Source organism: Cotesia glomerata, linkage group LG3 (assembly GCF_020080835.1).
Source record: "Cotesia glomerata isolate CgM1 linkage group LG3, MPM_Cglom_v2.3, whole genome shotgun sequence".
Taxonomy (NCBI): domain Eukaryota; kingdom Metazoa; phylum Arthropoda; class Insecta; order Hymenoptera; family Braconidae; genus Cotesia; species Cotesia glomerata.
The window spans coordinates 25,688,095-25,707,379 of record NC_058160.1 but is presented as its reverse complement, the minus strand read 5'-3'; the positions used below and the strand labels follow the sequence as shown (position 1 = coordinate 25,707,379).

The 19,285-nt window shown below is 25.2% G+C and overlaps 4 protein-coding genes across 6 annotated transcripts; 1 reads left to right on the top strand and 3 right to left on the bottom strand.

The window, feature by feature from the left end:
- Positions 1-6: 6 nt before the first annotated feature.
- LOC123261568 (D-arabinitol dehydrogenase 1-like) lies at positions 7-2,500 on the bottom strand. The gene is made up of 5 exons (XM_044723232.1): positions 2,301-2,500; positions 1,953-2,210; positions 837-1,074; positions 571-752; positions 7-492 (listed from the first exon to the last, which is right to left on the bottom strand). Exons 1-5 carry the CDS (start codon positions 2,457-2,459, stop codon positions 286-288), a joined length of 1,044 nt encoding a protein of 347 aa, XP_044579167.1. The 5' UTR covers positions 2,460-2,500; the 3' UTR covers positions 7-285.
- A 1,317-nt stretch (positions 2,501-3,817) lies between these two features.
- On the top strand, positions 3,818-5,916 carry LOC123261569 (probable N-acetyltransferase camello). The gene is made up of 3 exons (XM_044723233.1): positions 3,818-4,300; positions 5,205-5,761; positions 5,818-5,916. The coding sequence occupies exons 1-2, from the start codon at positions 4,002-4,004 to the stop codon at positions 5,731-5,733; spliced, it is 828 nt and encodes a 275-aa protein (XP_044579168.1). The 5' UTR covers positions 3,818-4,001; the 3' UTR covers positions 5,734-5,761; positions 5,818-5,916.
- Positions 5,917-7,516: 1,600 nt separating this feature from the next.
- Positions 7,517-9,871, bottom strand: LOC123261562 (L-galactose dehydrogenase-like). Of its 3 annotated transcripts, none has more exons than XM_044723219.1 (8): positions 9,683-9,871; positions 9,546-9,605; positions 9,320-9,460; positions 9,118-9,235; positions 8,497-8,658; positions 8,171-8,404; positions 7,778-8,082; positions 7,517-7,704 (listed from the first exon to the last, which is right to left on the bottom strand). In XM_044723219.1, coding segments are annotated over exons 2-8 (1,047 nt in total). In that variant the 5' UTR covers positions 9,548-9,605; positions 9,683-9,871; the 3' UTR covers positions 7,517-7,619. The 3 variants fall into 3 exon arrangements, with proteins under 3 accessions (XP_044579154.1, XP_044579153.1, XP_044579151.1); XM_044723218.1 differs by having other exon boundaries at positions 9,546-9,615; positions 9,683-9,870; XM_044723216.1 differs by having other exon boundaries at positions 9,546-9,870.
- A 247-nt stretch (positions 9,872-10,118) lies between these two features.
- LOC123261561 (L-galactose dehydrogenase-like) lies at positions 10,119-12,578 on the bottom strand. Its single transcript, XM_044723215.1, has 7 exons — positions 12,439-12,578; positions 12,225-12,365; positions 12,017-12,134; positions 11,315-11,476; positions 11,014-11,247; positions 10,620-10,924; positions 10,119-10,549 (listed from the first exon to the last, which is right to left on the bottom strand). Coding segments are annotated over exons 1-7 (1,047 nt in total). The 5' UTR covers positions 12,441-12,578; the 3' UTR covers positions 10,119-10,464.
- Positions 12,579-19,285: the final 6,707 nt, after the last annotated feature.

Sequence of the window (19,285 nt, the reverse complement as noted above, 5' to 3'; positions counted from 1 at the left end):
TTTTAATTTTTTCTGTGTGAAAGGATCATTAATTTATTGTGTAGTAGAATTGTCTGTACTATAATTAATGTTATAGATTACAGATAGTTCGTTCTGTATTTTTTACCATGCACACACATAATTAGATTATAACAATAACGAAAAAATCATAATAATAAATAGTTAACAAACTCTTTAATAAAATACTTTTTATAATTTTTTATTATATTTTGTATGATATTTTTAAATTTTATTAAAAATAAATTTTTTCATGTAATATTAACAATTGTTAATTTTAATAATCAATTAAGAACATTTAAACACAGCTTTACTGACTTCTCCTTTACCAAGTGCTTCCAAAGCTTCTTTATACTCGGATAATTTATAAATCTTGATTCCCAGTTTGTTGTAGTCTAAATAATGATCAGACATGGCCTGAACTAACGCTAATCCTTTTTCGAAAGTATGTGGGTTAATAATCACTCCCTTGATGGTCAATTCGTTCATGTACATCTAAAATATAAAAAATATAACATTCTTAACTATAAAAAATAATAGTTAATTTTCAAAATCCAACTGAATTTCTCTGACCTTGAATGGACTAATAGCCATCGTCGCATCAGGTTTCGCAACTCCAAAAATGCAGAGACAACCACCACGACGTAGAAGTGGAACAGCAGCTTCCATAGCAGCTGCTGAGCCACTACAATCTATTGCCAGGTCGAATTTTTCGTTAGTCAAGTTCTCCATACTATTTCCCTTGTAATCCAGATCTAAATTTTCAAATATTTAACGTAAATTTATGCAATAAAAAAAATTTGTATATTTTTATTTTATTTATTTGCAAAATTACTCACTGAGTTTTTCAATCTGTTTTTGTCTACTGGGCAGACGCTCAGCAACAGTAACAGTTTTTCTAAGACCGTTAATGTGCAAAACACACGCCCAAAGCAATCCAATTATTCCTGCTCCAATGATGAGAACTTTGTTGCCAATATTTACAGGGCTTAATATGTCCCAGCCATGGGCTATGCATGACATTGGTTCAGTAAGAGCTGCTTGATGCATTTCTACGTCGTCTGGGACTAAATGTACCTTTATGAATAAAATTATTAGTAATAATTAATGATAGTAGTATAAGTAATGACACTGATATTAGCAGACACTTGAAAATTTTTTTATTTTTTTTTTTAAATAAACAACGTCTAGAAAATTATTTTTAAAAAATAACATTTATAATTTTTTTAAAACTTCTTAAGATGGAATTTTGAAAATAAATTTTTCTAGCTATAATTTATTTGTTGAAAAAATTTTTAGTTTTAAGGAAATTAGTTTCGCAGATACTCAATAATTTTAAGAATTTTTGTAACAAATAAATTATTGCAAAAGTTAAAGAAAAAAATTGACAAGTAAAAATTTTAAAATGCAATTTTTAAAAAATGATCTTCTGGAACAAATTTTTTTGTTAAAAAAAATTACAAAATAGTCAAGTAACAGTTAACTTTAATTTCATAAAATTAATTTAGCATATATTCAATAATTTTTGTAACAAATAAATGGCAAAAAAATAGACATGTAAAAATTTTAAAAAATAAAAAATGCGATTTTTTAAAAATAATTTTTCAGAACAAATTTGTTTTTTAAAAAAAATTAAAAAATGGTCAAGTGACTACTAATTTTAATTTTAATAAAATTAATCAGATATCTCTTTATTTCAGTATCATAAATAATAATCATAATAATAATGTCAACAGTAAATAGTAATAAAATTAGCCAACATTGTTTATTTTTTGATTTTGCTTAATTTATTAAATTAAAACTAAAAAATATTGTTTTTTAATTGCACTTATAGTTTTTCAAATTTTTTACAAATGAAATTAAAAAAAAAAATTTTTTTGCAATAATTTTTTCAAAAAAAAAAATTCTCAAAATTTTTAGATGTCGGCTAACTTAATTGTCATCAACAGTAATACCTGACTTTCTGGTACAAGTACATGAGTTGCCCATCCACCGTCTCGGAAAATCCCAATAGTATTATTAATGCCGCCATTGTCACAGAAGTGGTATCGCCCATCCCGACAATAATTACATTTATTACATCCACTATTAGGGTCCACAGCTACTCGTTGACCAACTTTAAATCCTGTGACCTCCTTGCCCACACTTTCGACAGTCCCAGAAAATTCATGACCAAGACTGAACGGAGCATCACTTTTCGCGGGAAATGTACCCTAACAAAATAAAATCAAATTGCATTAAATTAGATTACTGCAATTAAAACATAGTTAAAATATTTATATGTAGATATATTTGTGACTTACATTTAAAATATGAAGATCAGTTCCGCAGATTCCGGAATAAGCCACTTTTATTAAAATTTCCTCGCCCTTGGCTTTTGGAATGACACATGTTTCAAGCGTTAATTGTTTTGTTTTTGGGTCAAAACTCAAGTACTCCATTGTGGGGCTTGATTTTATCATCGCGCACGATGTCGACTGAAGTTATAGCACGACTGCGTACGCTAAAGTTATTGAGCATATTTATATAACAAGTAGTTATTAATAGCAATAAAAATTTACCCCATCTTATCGTAGATACAGCGGAAAAATAATATTGATTGGGTGACAGTAAGCTCTGCTATGTATGTCAAAATACCAAATGCGAAGCACGAAATACCAATTTTAAGAATGATAATGTTAAAAAAAAATTTTTTTTTTGTTTTTAATTATGGATGGATTACTTTATTTATGTTAATATTTTTTTCAGTTATTATTATTCTTTTTTTACGTCATTATTATTGAAAAAAAATATTTTTATTTGGAATGATAAGGATGTAATCTCCGGTTAGATTATGTTGTGCAAGAAAAGTGTTATGTAAATAAATATTAGTAATTATAATTAACGATGCACTATTAGATATCAAGGTCGTTTTATGTATTATCTTCTTTAATACTTAACTAACGGCAAAAGTATAAAAATATTTTTAAATATTTCCTGTTAGATATTTTAATTTTTATTTTTAAAATAAGTTTTTAGATAAAATTTTGATCAGTTTAGATGATTATACAATGAAAAATTGTTTTTTGAGTTATAAATAATTTTTAAATTGAAATTTGGTAGTTTTTTGAATTATTAAATTATTTTGAAGAATTAAAAACAAATATTTCAATTTAAATTTAATTAAAATTATCAATATATAAATATTTTTTTTTATAAATATTGAAGGAAAATTTTGCGGTTACAAATAAGCGTCTGCAATTTTATTCGATTAAATACTTAAATAATCTTATAAAAAAAAAACATGTTCTATATTTAATTTAAGTAAAATTCAATAAAATGTCCATAAATTCAAATTTTATCATCTTCTGCTGATTATTTCCCTGCGCATTACTTGAATGTTGATGCAAATTCTTGAATTACGCAAGAGTTATCTCTATTAAACTTAAACAATTTTAATTTATGGAGATGTAATCTTGTGAATGGAAATATTTTTAACTTTTTGTCGAGACAATAACAATTTATTTCAATAGACCTAAAAAACAATATATTCATAGAATTATTTTTTTGCGCTATTATCGTTTTAAAATACAGAAAAAACAAAAGCGAAAAATAAAATATTTATTTATGAATCTAAAAATATAAAATTTGATAATAATAAATACAAATTAAAAAATATATTATATTTATTAAAATATTTCATAATTAGTTCGAAAAATTTTCATTAAAAAATAAATTTAGTAGTTTTTTTTAAATAGTCGCTTTTGAATTTGCCGCGTTTTTTTTACTGCCATCTTGCGGACTGTCGAACAAGTATGCGCAACTAAGTGGTTAGTTTTGTAAGCATAACCCGGTTACCTCATGTCACTCATGTCACACCTGCTTGGCAAGGATCATGTTCGTTATTTGTTTTTCATTATTTTCATTACTGTAAAGTAGCTTTCTTCGTCTGTATTAATAAAAATCATAAAATATTAAGATAAAACATTACCGGAAGAAATTACTAGAAAAATAATTTTTAAAAAATGAGCCATATAATAGTAATTAGAGAATACAAACCGGGAGATGAATTAAACTGTCACGGTATGATGACAAATAGCATAATGTCATCATTGAATTCAACGTTTCTTGCTAATGTTCTTAAAGAATTAACATTTCAATTGATGATTCTGTCTGCGGCGATTATGTTCATATTTTTTGGACTTTCGCTTACTATTTGTCTTTCAGTAATCCCAATAACTATAATAGGTACTTACATAGGAACTTATTTGGGATTTTTAATGATGACCGCTGAAATAAATCAAGAGTTATCAAACATTTCCAGGTATCAATCATTTTTATTTTATTTACTTAAGGTAAAAGCCCCAATAGATGATCACGTACCAGTATATGATCACTCCATGTATTTCTATATCTATATTCATAAATATAGGTATACAAATACATGGAGTGATCATATACTGGTACATGATCATCTATTGGGGCTTTTACCTTATAAGTAATAAGTGAATGACATTAAAGTTAGCAGTCACTAGAGAATTTTTTAATAAACAAATTTGTTCAAAAAAATTACCTTTAAAAAATTGCATTTTTTTTTTTTTTTAATTTCTACATGTCAATTTTTTTTTCTAATTTTTTTTTGCTATAATTTATTTAAAAAAAAAAATTCAAAAATTTATTAATTATCTGCTAAATTTATTTTCATAATAAGTGATAAATAAAATATATTATATAAACTGAGAAACTTAATTAATTTTTAAATTAATGACATGAAAGTTAGCAGTCACTAGAGAATTTTTTAATAAACAAATTTGTTCAAAAAAATTACCTTTAAAAAATTGTATTTTTTTTTTTAATTTCTACATGTCAATTTTTTTTTCTAATTTTTTTTGCCATAATTTATTAAAAAAAAAAAATTCTAAAATTTATTAATTATCTGCTAAATTTATTTTCATAATAAGTGATAAATAAAATATATTATATAAACTGAGAAACTTAATTAATTTTTAAATTAATGACATTAAAGTTAGCCGTCACTTGACAATTTTTTAATTTTATTTAACAAAAAAATTATTTTAAAGAAATTCCATTAAAAATTTTTTTTTAATTTCTACGTCAATTTTTTTTTTTTTTAATTTGTTTCTTTTCATAATTTATTTGTTACAAAAATGTTTAAAACTATCAAATATCAGCTAAATTAATTTTTATTATTTATTATTTTTTAACAGACTTTACATGTCAAACCTATTCTCGTGTTTTTGGGTAGCAGAAGCGTTCCAGCCTTACTCGATGATCCGTAACCCAGCCGACGTGAACTACACAGTAATGACAGAGAAAGAGTTTCGCGATTCAAATATCGACGTGTCGTCGCAGTTGAAAAAAATCGTAGGTACCATTGGATTATTAAAAAGTTACAGAAGCGACAAGGGTGCATGGATAAAAAGGTTGTGCGTTGCCAAAAATTACCGGCGTAAAGGAGTCGGCTCTTGCTTGCTTAACACTGCGGTTCAGTTCGCCGTTGACCAAGGATACAACAACGTTGATCTTGTTTTCTCCGAGTACAGTGACGGTTGTCGAGAACTGTGTTTCAAAAAGGGCTTTGAACTGAAACAGATGTATCACAAGTCCATTATTGGACCGATTGTCAATGTTCTTCAGTATGAATTAACGTATAAGATAAAACCATACGATGATTACGCTGATAGTTATTATAATAGTTATCAGAACTATAATCATCCAAAACAGCATTTTCTTTAGACTGATTAGAACAATTGATATATATTTTTTTTAAAAGTCACTTTGATAAAGTTGATAATTTTCATTTCATATTTTTATATTTACATTTTTTTATATTCTCTGAACAAAAGTGTGATTATGTATTAGTTTAAGTAAAAGTGCCTTAAAAGAACAAAATTTATTTTGAAATAAAATAATTAATAATACTAATCAACTTTTGTTATTTAGGATAAATTATTTATGGAGATAAGTTAGAAGGTAGAAATATATATGGATAATTTTTTAGATATTTAACTTAAAAATTTTACTTAGAAGTTTTGGTTTTATGTTAGAGTGTAAAGATAATAATTTCATTAATTATTGCGTTTTTTAATTTTTTTAAAAAGTATTTTTTATAGTTTAGTATTTTCTATACTAATAAATGGAGAGCCGGTTTTTTTGTCCGGTTATACTGCGAAAACTACTGAACCGATCAGAATAATATTTATACCATAAGGGGTCATTCATTAATTACGTAAGGACAATTTTGGTGAATTTTGACCCTCCTTACCCCTATGTAAGCATATGTAAGATTTCTTGAACCCCTCCTCCCCTTTTTTGCGTAAGATTTTATCTTAATCTTCTAAATAATAAACTCTTATGTTAGGGAAGGATCAATTTCACTAAAATTTACAAGTCAACGTGGACCCATCATTTGTATTCTTTAACAAGTAATAATGTTTTTTATCAAAAAATGTTTTTTTTTTTTAAATAATAAAAATACAATAATACACGGAAAAATGTACTACAATTTTTTCTATAGAACCAAACATTGATAGCAATAAAAACATATTAAATTTTAGTAAGTAATTTTTTTTTAATAGCAATAAAAATTATTTAAATAAAATAAAAGTTTGGCTGTACACTTTAAAATTATGAAAACTATTTAGAATCCAAAATGGGATTAGATTTTTAATATTAAAAAAGATTATATTTTGTGTTATAGATTATTTAAATAAGATAATCTTTTATTTAAAAGATAAATAATATATTATAATTTTAATATTGAATTTTGATTCACGAAATATTACGCAAGAATGAATTTCATCCCCCTTCCTCTTAACATAAGGACTTGTAGAGATTTTCTTAATCCCCCCCCCTCCCCCCTCAATACCCTTACGTAATTAATGAATAGCCCTTAAGATGCAGCGTGTTTCGGAGAAGGTTTTAGTGTAAGATATGGTGGTGATTACTTATCCGGAATCTATATTTTTTTGATTTAGAAATAATGAATTTTTATTGTAACTAAATTTATTCTATTCCATTGTCATTTGTTTAAAATAAGTTTTTTAATTTTATTGATTATGTTTATATACTAGGCAGATTTCTTCACTTATGAGACCTGCAATTTCTTTAACTAAAACTTTCAATGCTCATTAAAATTTTTTTTTTCATATCAATTTTTATTAATTTTTGTAAGAAAGACACGGGAATGTTAAAATGTTTGCACATTGAAAGTTATAATGAATATTAGCTAGAATAATTACATGGATTAGCTAGAAAAAATGTATGCTAATTCGATAGAATTAAGAATTTGTGCAAGTCAAAACAATACTCTACTTAAAATTCAAGTCTAGATCTAAAAATGCAATTCTATAAAGCGCCTAGCGGAGCGGACGAGTAACAGCTAGTGTTTTATAAAGCGATTGAAAAGTTTAATGATACGGTTTTATTGTTTTTATAGATAGCACTTTGATTTGATTTTTTCCCTTAAATTTTATAGTCATTAAAAAATAAGAATTAGGGTAAATATGTAGACGTGGAGTTTAAATTATCAATTTGACTAAAAACGATTTATTTCAATCATAAATTCTTTGGAATTCTACTTAAAAGATAAATTAAGTAATAAAATATAAGATAATTGATTTTTATTTTTTCAATTTATCTAAAGCTGCCCAGTAAGCTTTGATTTCTTTTCCTTCCCAGTGTGATCCTTTGATCTTCGAAAAAAAACTGAAAACAAAAAAAAAATTCAATGTGTATCTAAGAGTAGAACAATAAAAAAAAATGATAGATCACAACATACTTTTTCTGTAGATTGTCTAGTAATTGTAGTTCTTTATCACTGATACCATTATTAGCAATGTCAATATTAGCTTTCAATTGTTCCATGTTTTGTATTCCGATAAGATTAGTAGCAACACCATCACACTGCATTGAAAACCAAATGGCTAATCGTGCGAGATCTGAACCGCTTTTTTTACAATATTCAGCAGCTTCGCGGCATGTTTTCTTAATTTGATCATCTGCTGGATGCCATTCTGGTGGGCTTTGATTAGTCAGGAGCCGCATGCTCACTGCGGCAGCGTTAATTATTCCGATGTTATGTTCCTGTGATACATAGTTTTTAAATCAATAATTTAAATATAGCTCTATATTAGTTTTATTATTAATTATTGATCATCATTAAATTAATCACCTTAAAAAATGGAATATACTCCAGTAATGTTTGGTCGATAAGAGTGTATCTTGTATAAGTTAGTATACATCCAATACTAATATTACTTTTGGATATACACTCCTTCAAAACAGATATAGGGTACCCCGTAACTCCAATATGTCGGGCTTTTCCTGAAGCTACTTGTCTTGACAGTTCAGGCAGAGTTTGCGTTATGATCATGTCCAATGAAGGCGCAAATTCAATATCATGGACCTATTTCAATTGATTAGATAATTTATATGAAACATGAAATATGATAGAATTATTTTATTATAATATTTATTTATATTTAAATTAAACTTTACTTGTATCACATCAACGTAATCCACTTGAAGACGTTCAAGGCTATTTTTTAAGGACTCTCGTGTTTTTTCAATAGAAAAGTCAAACATATTTTGATAGTCTAACTCATATCTTCCTATTTTTGTTGCAATGTAGTAAGCTTTTCGCGGAATTCCTTTTAAAGCCTATGAAAAATGAAAATTTAGTATATTTTAGTTCTAGTTAGTAAATTACCTAATGCTATTTCAAAAAATTTTACTATAAATTTTGTAAAATTAAAAAATTAAAAATTAATTTTTTTGGTCTTAGAAAAAAAATTATTTCTTGTTTTAATTTCTGATGCATGAAATTTTTGTTTAAATTAAATTTTTTAATCACAATTTTTAGATATTTAAAAAAAATTGCAATAATTAATAAAATTTAAGAGTTAATTTTTTTGCATCTGGAAAAAACTTCTTGTATTTTACTGTGCATTTAATGAAATTTCAAATCAATATTAATAAACTTTTTTTCAATGTTTTAAACTCTCTAAATGCGTAATGGTTTTAATTATAAGCCTTATAATTACAAAATATTAATCGAATTCCAATAATTGAAAACAGATAAACTAAAAAAAAGATTTAACTAATGAGAAGTTTTTTTACTTTTCCGATCGTTATTTCAGAGTGTCCTTGACCGTACCAATAACCCGTATCAATATAATTAATTCCTTGACGAATTGCCTGTCGAATTGTTTCAATAGCTTCGTCTTCATCATATGTTCTATATCGTAATAACAATTCAAACATCATATTTTATTACTATTCGCTACAACAAATATTTATTCTAATAAAAAAAAATTATTACCCAAAATGACATCCAAGAGGGCCTCCGCCAAAAGATAATTTACTGACCATCAGACCAGTTTTTCCTAACGGTAAATATTTCATCGATTTTACAGCCTCTAGATCATGGAAACCCTCGACGTAAGTTGGAGGAAGACTTGCCCTGAAATTATTTACGTTTGTAAGTAAGAATTGATAAATAAATTTAGAGTAATAACTAAATTGCTATAAAAAAAAAGCTAACTTACATTTTTGTCGATTTCTCCAATTATTATAATTGTAGTTATTTTTTTTTTATAAGTAATACCCTGAAAAAAACTGGTAATACGGCAACTATTTAATGAATATTTAGTATAAATAAATTCAAGGCTTTTATTAGACTTACTGCAAATTGCGCCTTAACTCTCGCTCTTTAAAGAGCAAAATAAATATAAAAAAATCTTATATTATCAATATTATCTCAGAATACTCAAGTCAGTAATTATATTCTGTGACAAAAGATCAGATGCGATAAATTTTTATTTTCAACTGATAAAATCCGAGCGTACCAACGACTGATAATGTGAAACACTAAATGTATATTAAATGCTAAAGTCCTTTGCTGTAATAGATAATTTTTTAAATATTATTAGGATAAATTATTAACTTTTTTGGAAAAAAAGTTAATTTTTTTGTTTAAATTATTGATTTAAAAAATTCCTAAGAATTACTTTTTATTGTTTTATAGTTAGGACTTTGATTTGATTTTTATCATTGAATTTTGTAGTCATTTAAAAATGAAAATCAGAGTAAATATATAGGTGGAGAGTTTAAATTATAAATTTAATTAAAAATGATTTATTTCAATAATAAATTCTTTGGAACTTTATTTAATCCTCGAAGTACACAAATTGACCCTACTTGACTTTCGAAGAATTATATCTCAGAAACAATGCATTTTATCGGAATTTAGTTTATTACATTTTTGGTAGGTAAAACAATGCTCTTTTGAATACAATCATTATTATTCTGAATTAAATAGTTTTTAATGTTGAAAAAATTAATTAAAAACGACCCTATTTTCGAGAAATATTTTAGGATAAAAAAAATTGTGGGATCAAAATGACCCCCAGTGTACTTCGAGGGTTGAAAGATAAATTCGGTAACAAAATATAAGATAATAGATTTTTATTTTTTTAATTTATCCAAAGCTGCCCAGTAAGCTTTGATTTCTTTTCCTTCCCAGTGTGATCCTTTGATCTTCGAAAAAAAGCTGAAAACAAAAAAAATTTTATGTGTATCTAAGAGTAGAACAATAAAAAAAATGATAGATCATAACATACTTTTTCTGTAGATTTTCTAGTAATTGTAGTTCTTTATCACTGATACCATTATTAGCAATGTCAATATTAGCTTTCAATTGTTCCATGTTTTGTATTCCGATAAGATTAGTAGCAACACCATCACACTGCATTGAAAACCAAATGGCTAATCGCGCGAGATCTGAGCCGCTTTTTCTACAATATTCAGCAGCTTCGCGGCATGTTTTTTTAATTTGATCATCTGCTGGATTCCATTCTGGTGGGTCGGCGTTAGTCAGTAATCTCATGGCTATTGTAGCACCATTAATTACTCCGACATTATGTTCCTGTGTTACATAGTTATTTAAATCAATAATTTGAATATAGCCCTATATTAGTTTTATTATTAATTATTGATCATAATTAAATTAATCACCTTAAAAAATGGAATATATTCCAGTAATGTTTGGTCGATAAGAGTGTGTCTCGCATAATTTAGTATGCAACCGATATTAACATTACTTTTCATAACACACTCTTTCAAAAAAGACAAAGTATATCCCGTTATTCCAATATGTCGGGCTTTTCCTAAAGCTACTTGTCGCGATAATTCAGGAAGAGTTTCGTTTATTATTATGTCCACTGAAGGTGCATAATCCGCGTCATGAATCTGTAAATAATTCATTAATAAATTATGGAAATTGTGGGTGGTTTTGATTATTTACATTAATACTTACTTGTATTACATCAACGTAATCAAGTTGAAGACGTTCGAGTCCTATATTGAAGAATTTTCGTGTTTTTTCGGCCGTAAAATCAAACATATTTTGAAAGTCGGGCTCATATCTGCCTATTTTTGTAGCGATGTAATAAGCTTTTCGTGGAATTCCTTTTAAAGCCTATGTTAAGAAAATTAGATGATTTTCATTAAATTGTCTAATTTTTCATGAAAATTTTTACGAATTTTATTTTTATAAATATGTTTATATATTCTTATCCCTCTGAGAAATTATAAATGAATTTATAAATTCTTTGTAAATTTTTGTATACAGAAACTTATAAAGAATTTTATAAAAAGTAAAAAATTTGCGCTTCATTTCTTGAACTATTTTATTATAATCATACGACTTATAATTTTTGAAAATATAAAATTTTGCAGTCATATTCTTGCTTCTATTTCAAAATTAAGTAATAAATTACAGAATTAATGAATAAAATATAATTTATGGTTAAATTAATTATTCTTTATAAATACTTAATAAAAATTAATACAATTAAAAAAAAATGTTTTTTTAAACGCTTGATAAATCAAAACGTATTTTTTCATTTTAAAATTAGACCAATCAGTCTTAAAAAAAGTTTCTTAATCCCTTTAATAATTAAAGAACAAATATTTCAATTAAGCAATCAACTAACTAAATACCAAAAGTTTCATTTACCTTTCCAATAATTGTTTCCGAGCGCCCTTGACCGTACCAGTAGGCCGTATCAATATAATTAATTCCTTGACGAATTGCTTGTCGGATTGTTTCAATAGCTTCGTCTTCATTACAAGTTCTATATTGCAATAATAATTCACAAATTATTATTATTGTATATTAATATATTCTTTTAAACAAATAATAGCATCAATTAAAAATTTTTTACCCAAAGAGATTACAAAGCGTTGCTCCGCCAAAACCCAATTTGCTAACCATCAGACCAGTTTTTCCTAACGGCGAATATTTCATAGATTTTATAGCTTCCAGATCGTGGAAACCCTCGACATAAGTAAGCGGAAGACTTGCCCTGGAATTTTAGGCTTAATTAGTAATTTACAGAAATTTTTTATGAAAAATTACTCAAAAAGTAATTTACTTACATTATTTTATTGTCCTTCTTAGTTACTAAAACTTTTAATGTTTCTTGATAATAGCAACGCAGTAGATAAAATAAATGTTGATTGTTTATTGCGGCGCAGTTAGAATGATTCAAAAGCAACTAGTGGACTCATATATCTTGCTAGTGTATTATATAAGGGTATTGATTTAAAAAAAATTTGTAATCTTACGTCATCAATATAATCTTAGAACATAAAAGGCATTATTCAAGTAATTATGTTCTCATAAAATAAAAACATTAAAAAAATATATAAATGGCAATGATTTTTATTTATTCTTATCTTTCGCTGATAATGTCAGAGCATACCAGCATCCGATAATGAAAAAATACATATTACAATATAAAATTATTTACGCATAAACAAGTGATTTTATTTTTGATAATTGAAAATATATTATCAATTTTTAATTTTTAAAATTTTTAATTTAAGACATTATTTTAATTACAATCTCTTATAATTTTTTTTTTTTAATTTGTATAGTGTAATTGAAAATTCTAATTTTGAGGTTTAAAATACTATTTCTTAATTTCAATTCAACTAATTTGAAACTAAGAATCTAAGGATCTGCGGTGCTTATGACTGTCGAGAATTACGAATCACGAATAAAAGAACTTTAGTTTAATGATTTTCGATATTTTTAACCACAACATTCATACACAGAAAAAAAAACTTCTTGCACCAAGAAAATTTTAAGGAAGAACAAAGTTATTTTGGAGCAAGAAGAAATTTTCTTGGCTTAAGAAACTGACTTTATTCAAGAAATTTTCAATTTCCTTCATAAACTGAGAAAAAACAATACTTTTACTCAATTTACAATTTCTTGGTTCAAGAAACTCGCTGAGATCAAATATTCTATTATAATTAATTATTAATTTCTGAAGAGAAGATCATCAATATTTATTTTTGGATAATAAATAAACAAAAGAATAGCTTTATTTAAATTAAATAGTGATTATAAATTATGGATTATTTATTGTATACATACATTACTAAACATTCTATACATGAAAATGTAAATATTCTTGTAAATTGCCGAGGGCGTTTCTTTACAAATAAATAAATAAATTAATTTAAGTAAAAATTATTTCAATCAATTTAACAATTTCTTGCTCAAGAACATAAATTCTTGTATCAAGAAAATTTTCTTAATAAAAGTATTTTTTTTTTCGGTGTATTTTCTTGAGCCAAGAAAATTTACTCTCCAGTCAAGAATTTTTTTTTTCAGTGCAGTTTAGGTACTTTTTAAATAAATAAAAAATATAATGTTGCTATGACAGGATTATTAACGATAATTTAGTGGAAAATGTAACAGATCAATTTTAAAAAACCAATGAACTATTCAAAACTTCTCCAGAAACTTTACATAAAGAATTTACTCTCATTAAAAAATGAATAAAATCGTGAAAAGAACAAATTCAGGCCAAAACCTTTCTGATGATATTAAATTCAACTAAAAAAATCTATTTTATCATATAAATACGCCGAAAAAAATTTCCTTATTTTTCTTGATCACATAGATGATACCTACAAAAAAGTTACTAAAAGATTTATAATTTTTTTTTGTTTTAAAAAATTTTTTTAACAAAAAATAAAAATAGTGTTAAGCTCGGAAAAAGAGAGAATTTTTTTTGCACTGTTCAATTAACGTCCGGATTTTTATTGTTATATTAAATTACGAGTGAAATCTTCCGAGAATCGACAATATAATTAGTCATAATTGATTTTCGTGGGTATATATTTATATATACATATTATATAGTAACAATTTCAGGACAGCCGCGTTAATTCCCGATGGATTTCGATATAGACGTAATGCGAACGCAAGCTGTTTCCTATTCACGTATATGATTGAATATATGTCTGCTCGATCTGTATATATCATGACTATGCCATTATTCACCTTGTACCCATCACAAATCCTCTGCAGAGACCCGGGATAGATAAAATTTTTGAAAACATAAAAAGTTTACTCACGCTAAAATTCAAGTTATTTATGATCAATGAAAAATATCCATCATGAACGTAAAGCGTAAACGTACTGGGTGTTTTTATATCGGTGAAAAAGTTGTTTAGATAAGTGAGCACTCTGATCGATCAAAATGTACCCTTTTTAATATTAAATGCACATTGAGGATGATAAAAAAAAAAAAAAAAAAAAAAAAAAAAAAAAAAAAAAAAAAATTTTTGTCGCTGGTAGTTTCGTGAGATTTACATGATCTTAAAGTTTAAATTGTTCCATCAGTTAGATTTGACCTTATCATAAATTTACATAAATATATATAAATATTTGTATACAGATAAATCTGATAAAAAATTATCTAGAAGCATTATACAATATTAATATTTTAGTCTAAATGATCGCTATTTATGATAAAATTTTGTGGCTTACACTTTTAGGTAATGTAAAAGTAATTATGAGATGAAATATGCTTCAATAAAAAGCTCTAACTCCCCGCTGTGAGAAATAAAGTCTTTTAATTTAGTAATGGTTCTATAAAAATCTATCTTTATCGAATTTTTAATGAATTACGTATTTAGTTTTTTATTCCAAACCATAAAAAATCATCTTTTATTTTTTGTGCTTGTAATAGTTTTGATAATAATATTATTTTCGCACCATTAAATGAAGGTTTAAGTCCATTAAAGCGATAATGTAAAATCTAATTTTTTATGTTCTGCTATAACTCTTTTATGAGATTTTAAAGATTGAAAATTTATTAGTAGTATACGAGAAAAAAAGTCGCTATATTCATAATAAATTTATAGACATTTTATAAAAATTTAAACAATAAAAATATTTGCGCAGTAACAGTCAAATTAAAATACTTTCGAGAAATTAAAAACATTTAATTACTGCAATAATAAATAATAAAAAGACAATAAAAATTTTTTGACCATTTTATAGTCTAGTCAACAAGTTCAAAAACGTGAAAAATAGAGATAAAGGTCCTAAAAATATGAGCGATGGCTCATTCGATTCGGAATCACCTCTAGAAAAATGTTTTTGAAGGATTTTGGTGCAGGTAAAAAATTGCAATTGTTATTAACAAAATAAGATGGAAAAAAAACGATATTTCGTTTTTTGTTAATAACTCGAAAATTAATATTTGGCTAATTTTGAAAAGCCCGTTAAAGAGGAGAAAATTTCCAAGAAAAAAGTCCGTACTCCCGAACTCTATCTCCATTATTTATAATTTTAATTTGACGTTGAAAATAGCTCGCGCGGTTGTTACGCGCGCCGCCGCTAAAGAGAGCTCAGCAATAAAAATAATTTTTATAACATAAAATGTGATTTTAAAAATTTGAAAGAATTCTAGTATCTTCTTAACACTTGAAAGAATCGAGCCGCGAAGAAAAAAGTTTAATCACCATTTTTTGAAAAAGTTATCTAATTGTTAACTAACAAATTTTTTCCCAATCTCCGTTGGCATAAACAATGGGATAAAAGGTATAAATAATTGGCCTATAAATTTTAAGCTTCGTGGAGCCCTTTTGATATATATATATATACTTTATAAGATCCTGCGATAAATTTTCATTAAAGTTTATTAATTTGTTAATTATGATTTTTTATAACTATTGAAAATTAAAAATCTAAAAGTTGATAAAAATTTTTTTTTTCAACTAATATTTAGCTATGCCTGTTTTCACATTAAGCAATGGCAGTAATTAATATAGGTTATGAATTTTTACGTAATTTGTTTATAAAATTGTTTTAAACAAATAGAGAAATTCAATATTTTTGAAAAATTTTTTTTTTTTGCTATTTGGTTGTCCACAAAATTATGATTTTAAAAAAAAATTTTTCTTAATTTTAATTTTTAATTGTTTAAAACGATTTTTCATATTTCGATTGTTTAAACAATTAGTTAAGAAAAAAATTCTGCTTTTAAAAATCATAATTTACACTTTTAAATAGTTTGGCAAAAAAAAAATTTTTTTTATTAATTATTTAATTGTTTATTAGTTTAACAATTTGTTATAAACAAATATTGACCAACGTTATATTTTTTTTCTGAAGCAGAAAAAAATTATAAAAACAGCATATATAAAAAAGTTCCAAAAATTTTCTTTTATTTATTATAATTAATTTTAATATCATACGGTACGGTAATTATCGCCACTACTTGATTTGTCAATTAAAAAATTGATATATCTTTTAAACTATCAGAGATACGATAAAGGACATTCAGGTCTTTTTTATAGAGAATGAATTTTTCTTTCAGATGGATCTAAGATCAAGTTCGTATCTATTGTTTATTAGCTATTACATGCATTTTTTCGTATCTTTTGTGATCTTTAACTTGTTAAATTATGCAGATACAGCAAAAAACCTTCAAACAATTTTGTTAAGGGATTAATTTTCTAACATATTAATTGTTAATCATACTTTTATTGCTAATTGTTTAAACAATATACTTACTGTGTTTGGTGTTCATTTGACTGGAGCTCCGTTGAACATAAATGTATTCTATTTTATTATGTAAAAAATCAAAATTCTTTTTGTGTATATTATTTAAAATTGTTCCCGTGATTTCCTAAACAGTTTAATAGACTTTTCATCGAGATTCTACTTATTTATTGTAATTTTCATCCCAAATTTCTTGTTTTTATTTTATACTATTTTATTAATCTATTTAAAAAATAACTTTTTTTCGGTTAAAGTATATAAGATTTTTTATAATAATGAATTAAGGTGGTTGAATAATAATAAAATTTGTTCGATTACATTTATTATCTTTATTTTTATCCTTTACAGTATTGCAAATAGTTTTTACGGTTTTTATTTTATATTTGACGTTTTCAAATGCATAGTTTAAAAGATATATCAATTTTTTAATTGACAAATCAAGTAGTGGCGATAATTACCGTACCGTATGATATTAAAATTAATTATAATAAATAAAAGAAAATTTTTTTTGGAACTTTTTTATATATGGCTGTTTTTATAATTTTTCTGCTTCAGAAAAAAATATAACGTTGGTCAATATTTGTTTATAACAAATTGTTAAACTAATAAACAATTAAATAATTAATAAAAAAATTTTTTTTTGCCAAACTATTTAAAAGTGTAAATTATGATTTTTAAAAAGCAGAATTTTTTTCTTAACTAATTGTTTAAACAATCGAAATATGAAAAAATCGTTTTTAAACAATTAAAAATTAAAATTAAGAAAAATTTTTTTAAAAATCATAATTTTGTGGACAACCAAATAGCAAAAAATTTTTCAAAAATATTGAATTTCTCTATTTGTTTAAAACAATTTTATAAACAAATTACGTAAAAAATTCATAACCTATATTAATTACTGCCATTGCTTAATGTGAAAACAGGCATAGCTAAATATTAGTTGAAAAAAAATTTTATCAACTTTTTAGATTTTAATTTTCAATAGTTATAAAAATCATAATTAACAAATTAATAAACTTTAATGAAAATTTATCGCAGGATCTTCATAAAGTATATATATCAAAAGGGCTCCAATGAAGTTTAAAATTTATAAGGCCAATTATTTATACCTTTTATCCCATTGTTTATGCCAACGGAGATTGGGAAAAAATTTGTTAGTTAACAATTAGATAACTTTTTCAAAAATGGTGATTAAACTTTTTTCTTTCGCGGCTCGATTCTTTCAAGTGTTAAGAAGATACTAGAATTCTTTTCAAATTTTTAAAATCACATTTTATGTTATAAAAATTATTTTTATTGCTGAGTTTCTTTAGCGGCGGCGCGCGCATGCCAGCAACAGCCGCGCGGAGCCCTATTTTCAACGTCAAATTAAAATTATAAATAATGGAGATAGAGTTCCGGGAGTACGGACTTTTTTCTTGAAATTTTCTCCTCTTTAACGGGCTTTTTTCAAAATTGCTTAAATATTAATATTTTTCGAGTTATTAACAAAAAACGAAATATCGTTTTTTTTCCATCTTATTTTGTTAATAACAATTGCAATTTTTTACCTGCACCAAAATCCTTCAAAAACATTTTTCTAGAGGTGATTCCGAATCGAATGAGCCATCGCTCATATTTTTAGGACCTTTATCTCTATTTTTCACGTTTTTGAACTTGTTGACTAGACTATTTATAAGGTTTTAAAAATCTCGAGTGACCTTAAAAAATTATTTTAATTTATAATAAATTTTTAGTGAACATCGTAAAATTCACTTACGAGCAGAGAAATTTCAATTATTTCAAATAATGCTTATTAAATAGTAAAAATACAACGTTAACATCGTAAATTCAACTGATACTCTATTTCCGTGTAAATTTATGACGTAAATGTTATATTCTTTCATTTCCCATGTTCAGCTATAAAACAATTAAGATCTGAATCATAAATGTTTACATTTCCTTGAATTCAACGTAAACTATATATATAGAAATATTGTCGTACAGAAACTTCATAAACTTTATCAAAAACATCTACAATATTATTTTTCAATATTTTTATTTTTTTTTGAGTTCATATTATAAAATTGAATCTCTTAAAACTTATGAAAATAAAATTCTCAAGTAGCTATTCTCATTTCTAGGACCTAGTTGAAAAAATCTGCAGAAACATAATATAGTTAAATGTAAACACATTTTTTAAATCAAAATAATCCTCAAAAATATAAAAACGCTTACAAAATACAGTAGAGAAAAAATAATAGTGAGATTAAATTTATAAATATGTCTCTGGTTTGCATCCGCAATATTTGCTAACAACCAACCATAAAATTAAAATGATTCAATTAAATAAAACAAATCGTGACTTGAATATATTTTTATTCACTATTAAATATTACTGTTGTACTTTAATTTCATGAATAATGTAACCACAAA

What these genes read in the sequence shown, in the direction of transcription:
- LOC123261561 (XM_044723215.1), bottom strand. An exon ending in CGGAAACAATTATTGGAAAG is followed by an intron (nt 11,477 to 12,016) that starts GTAAATGAAACT and finishes TTCTTAACATAG; the next exon opens with GCTTTAAAAGGAATTCCACG. An exon ending in AATATATTCCATTTTTTAAG is followed by an intron (nt 10,925 to 11,013) that starts GTGATTAATTTA and finishes TATGTAACACAG; the next exon opens with GAACATAATGTCGGAGTAAT.
- LOC123261569 (XM_044723233.1), top strand. Translation starts at nt 4,002, where the DNA reads ATGAGCCATATAATAGTAATTAGAGAATACAAACCGGGAGATGAATTA. An exon ending in GAGTTATCAAACATTTCCAG is followed by an intron (nt 4,301 to 5,204) that starts GTATCAATCATT and finishes ATTTTTTAACAG; the next exon opens with ACTTTACATGTCAAACCTAT.
- LOC123261562 (XM_044723219.1), bottom strand. An exon ending in CTGAAATAACGATCGGAAAA is followed by an intron (nt 8,659 to 9,117) that starts GTAAAAAAACTT and finishes CATTTTTCATAG; the next exon opens with GCTTTAAAAGGAATTCCGCG. An exon ending in AGTATATTCCATTTTTTAAG is followed by an intron (nt 8,083 to 8,170) that starts GTGATTAATTTA and finishes TATGTATCACAG; the next exon opens with GAACATAACATCGGAATAAT.
- LOC123261568 (XM_044723232.1), bottom strand. Translation starts at nt 2,459, where the DNA reads ATGATAAAATCAAGCCCCACAATGGAGTACTTGAGTTTTGACCCAAAA. An exon ending in CTGATCTTCATATTTTAAAT is followed by an intron (nt 2,211 to 2,300) that starts GTAAGTCACAAA and finishes TTATTTTGTTAG; the next exon opens with GGTACATTTCCCGCGAAAAG. An exon ending in TGGCTATTAGTCCATTCAAG is followed by an intron (nt 493 to 570) that starts GTCAGAGAAATT and finishes TTTATATTTTAG; the next exon opens with ATGTACATGAACGAATTGAC.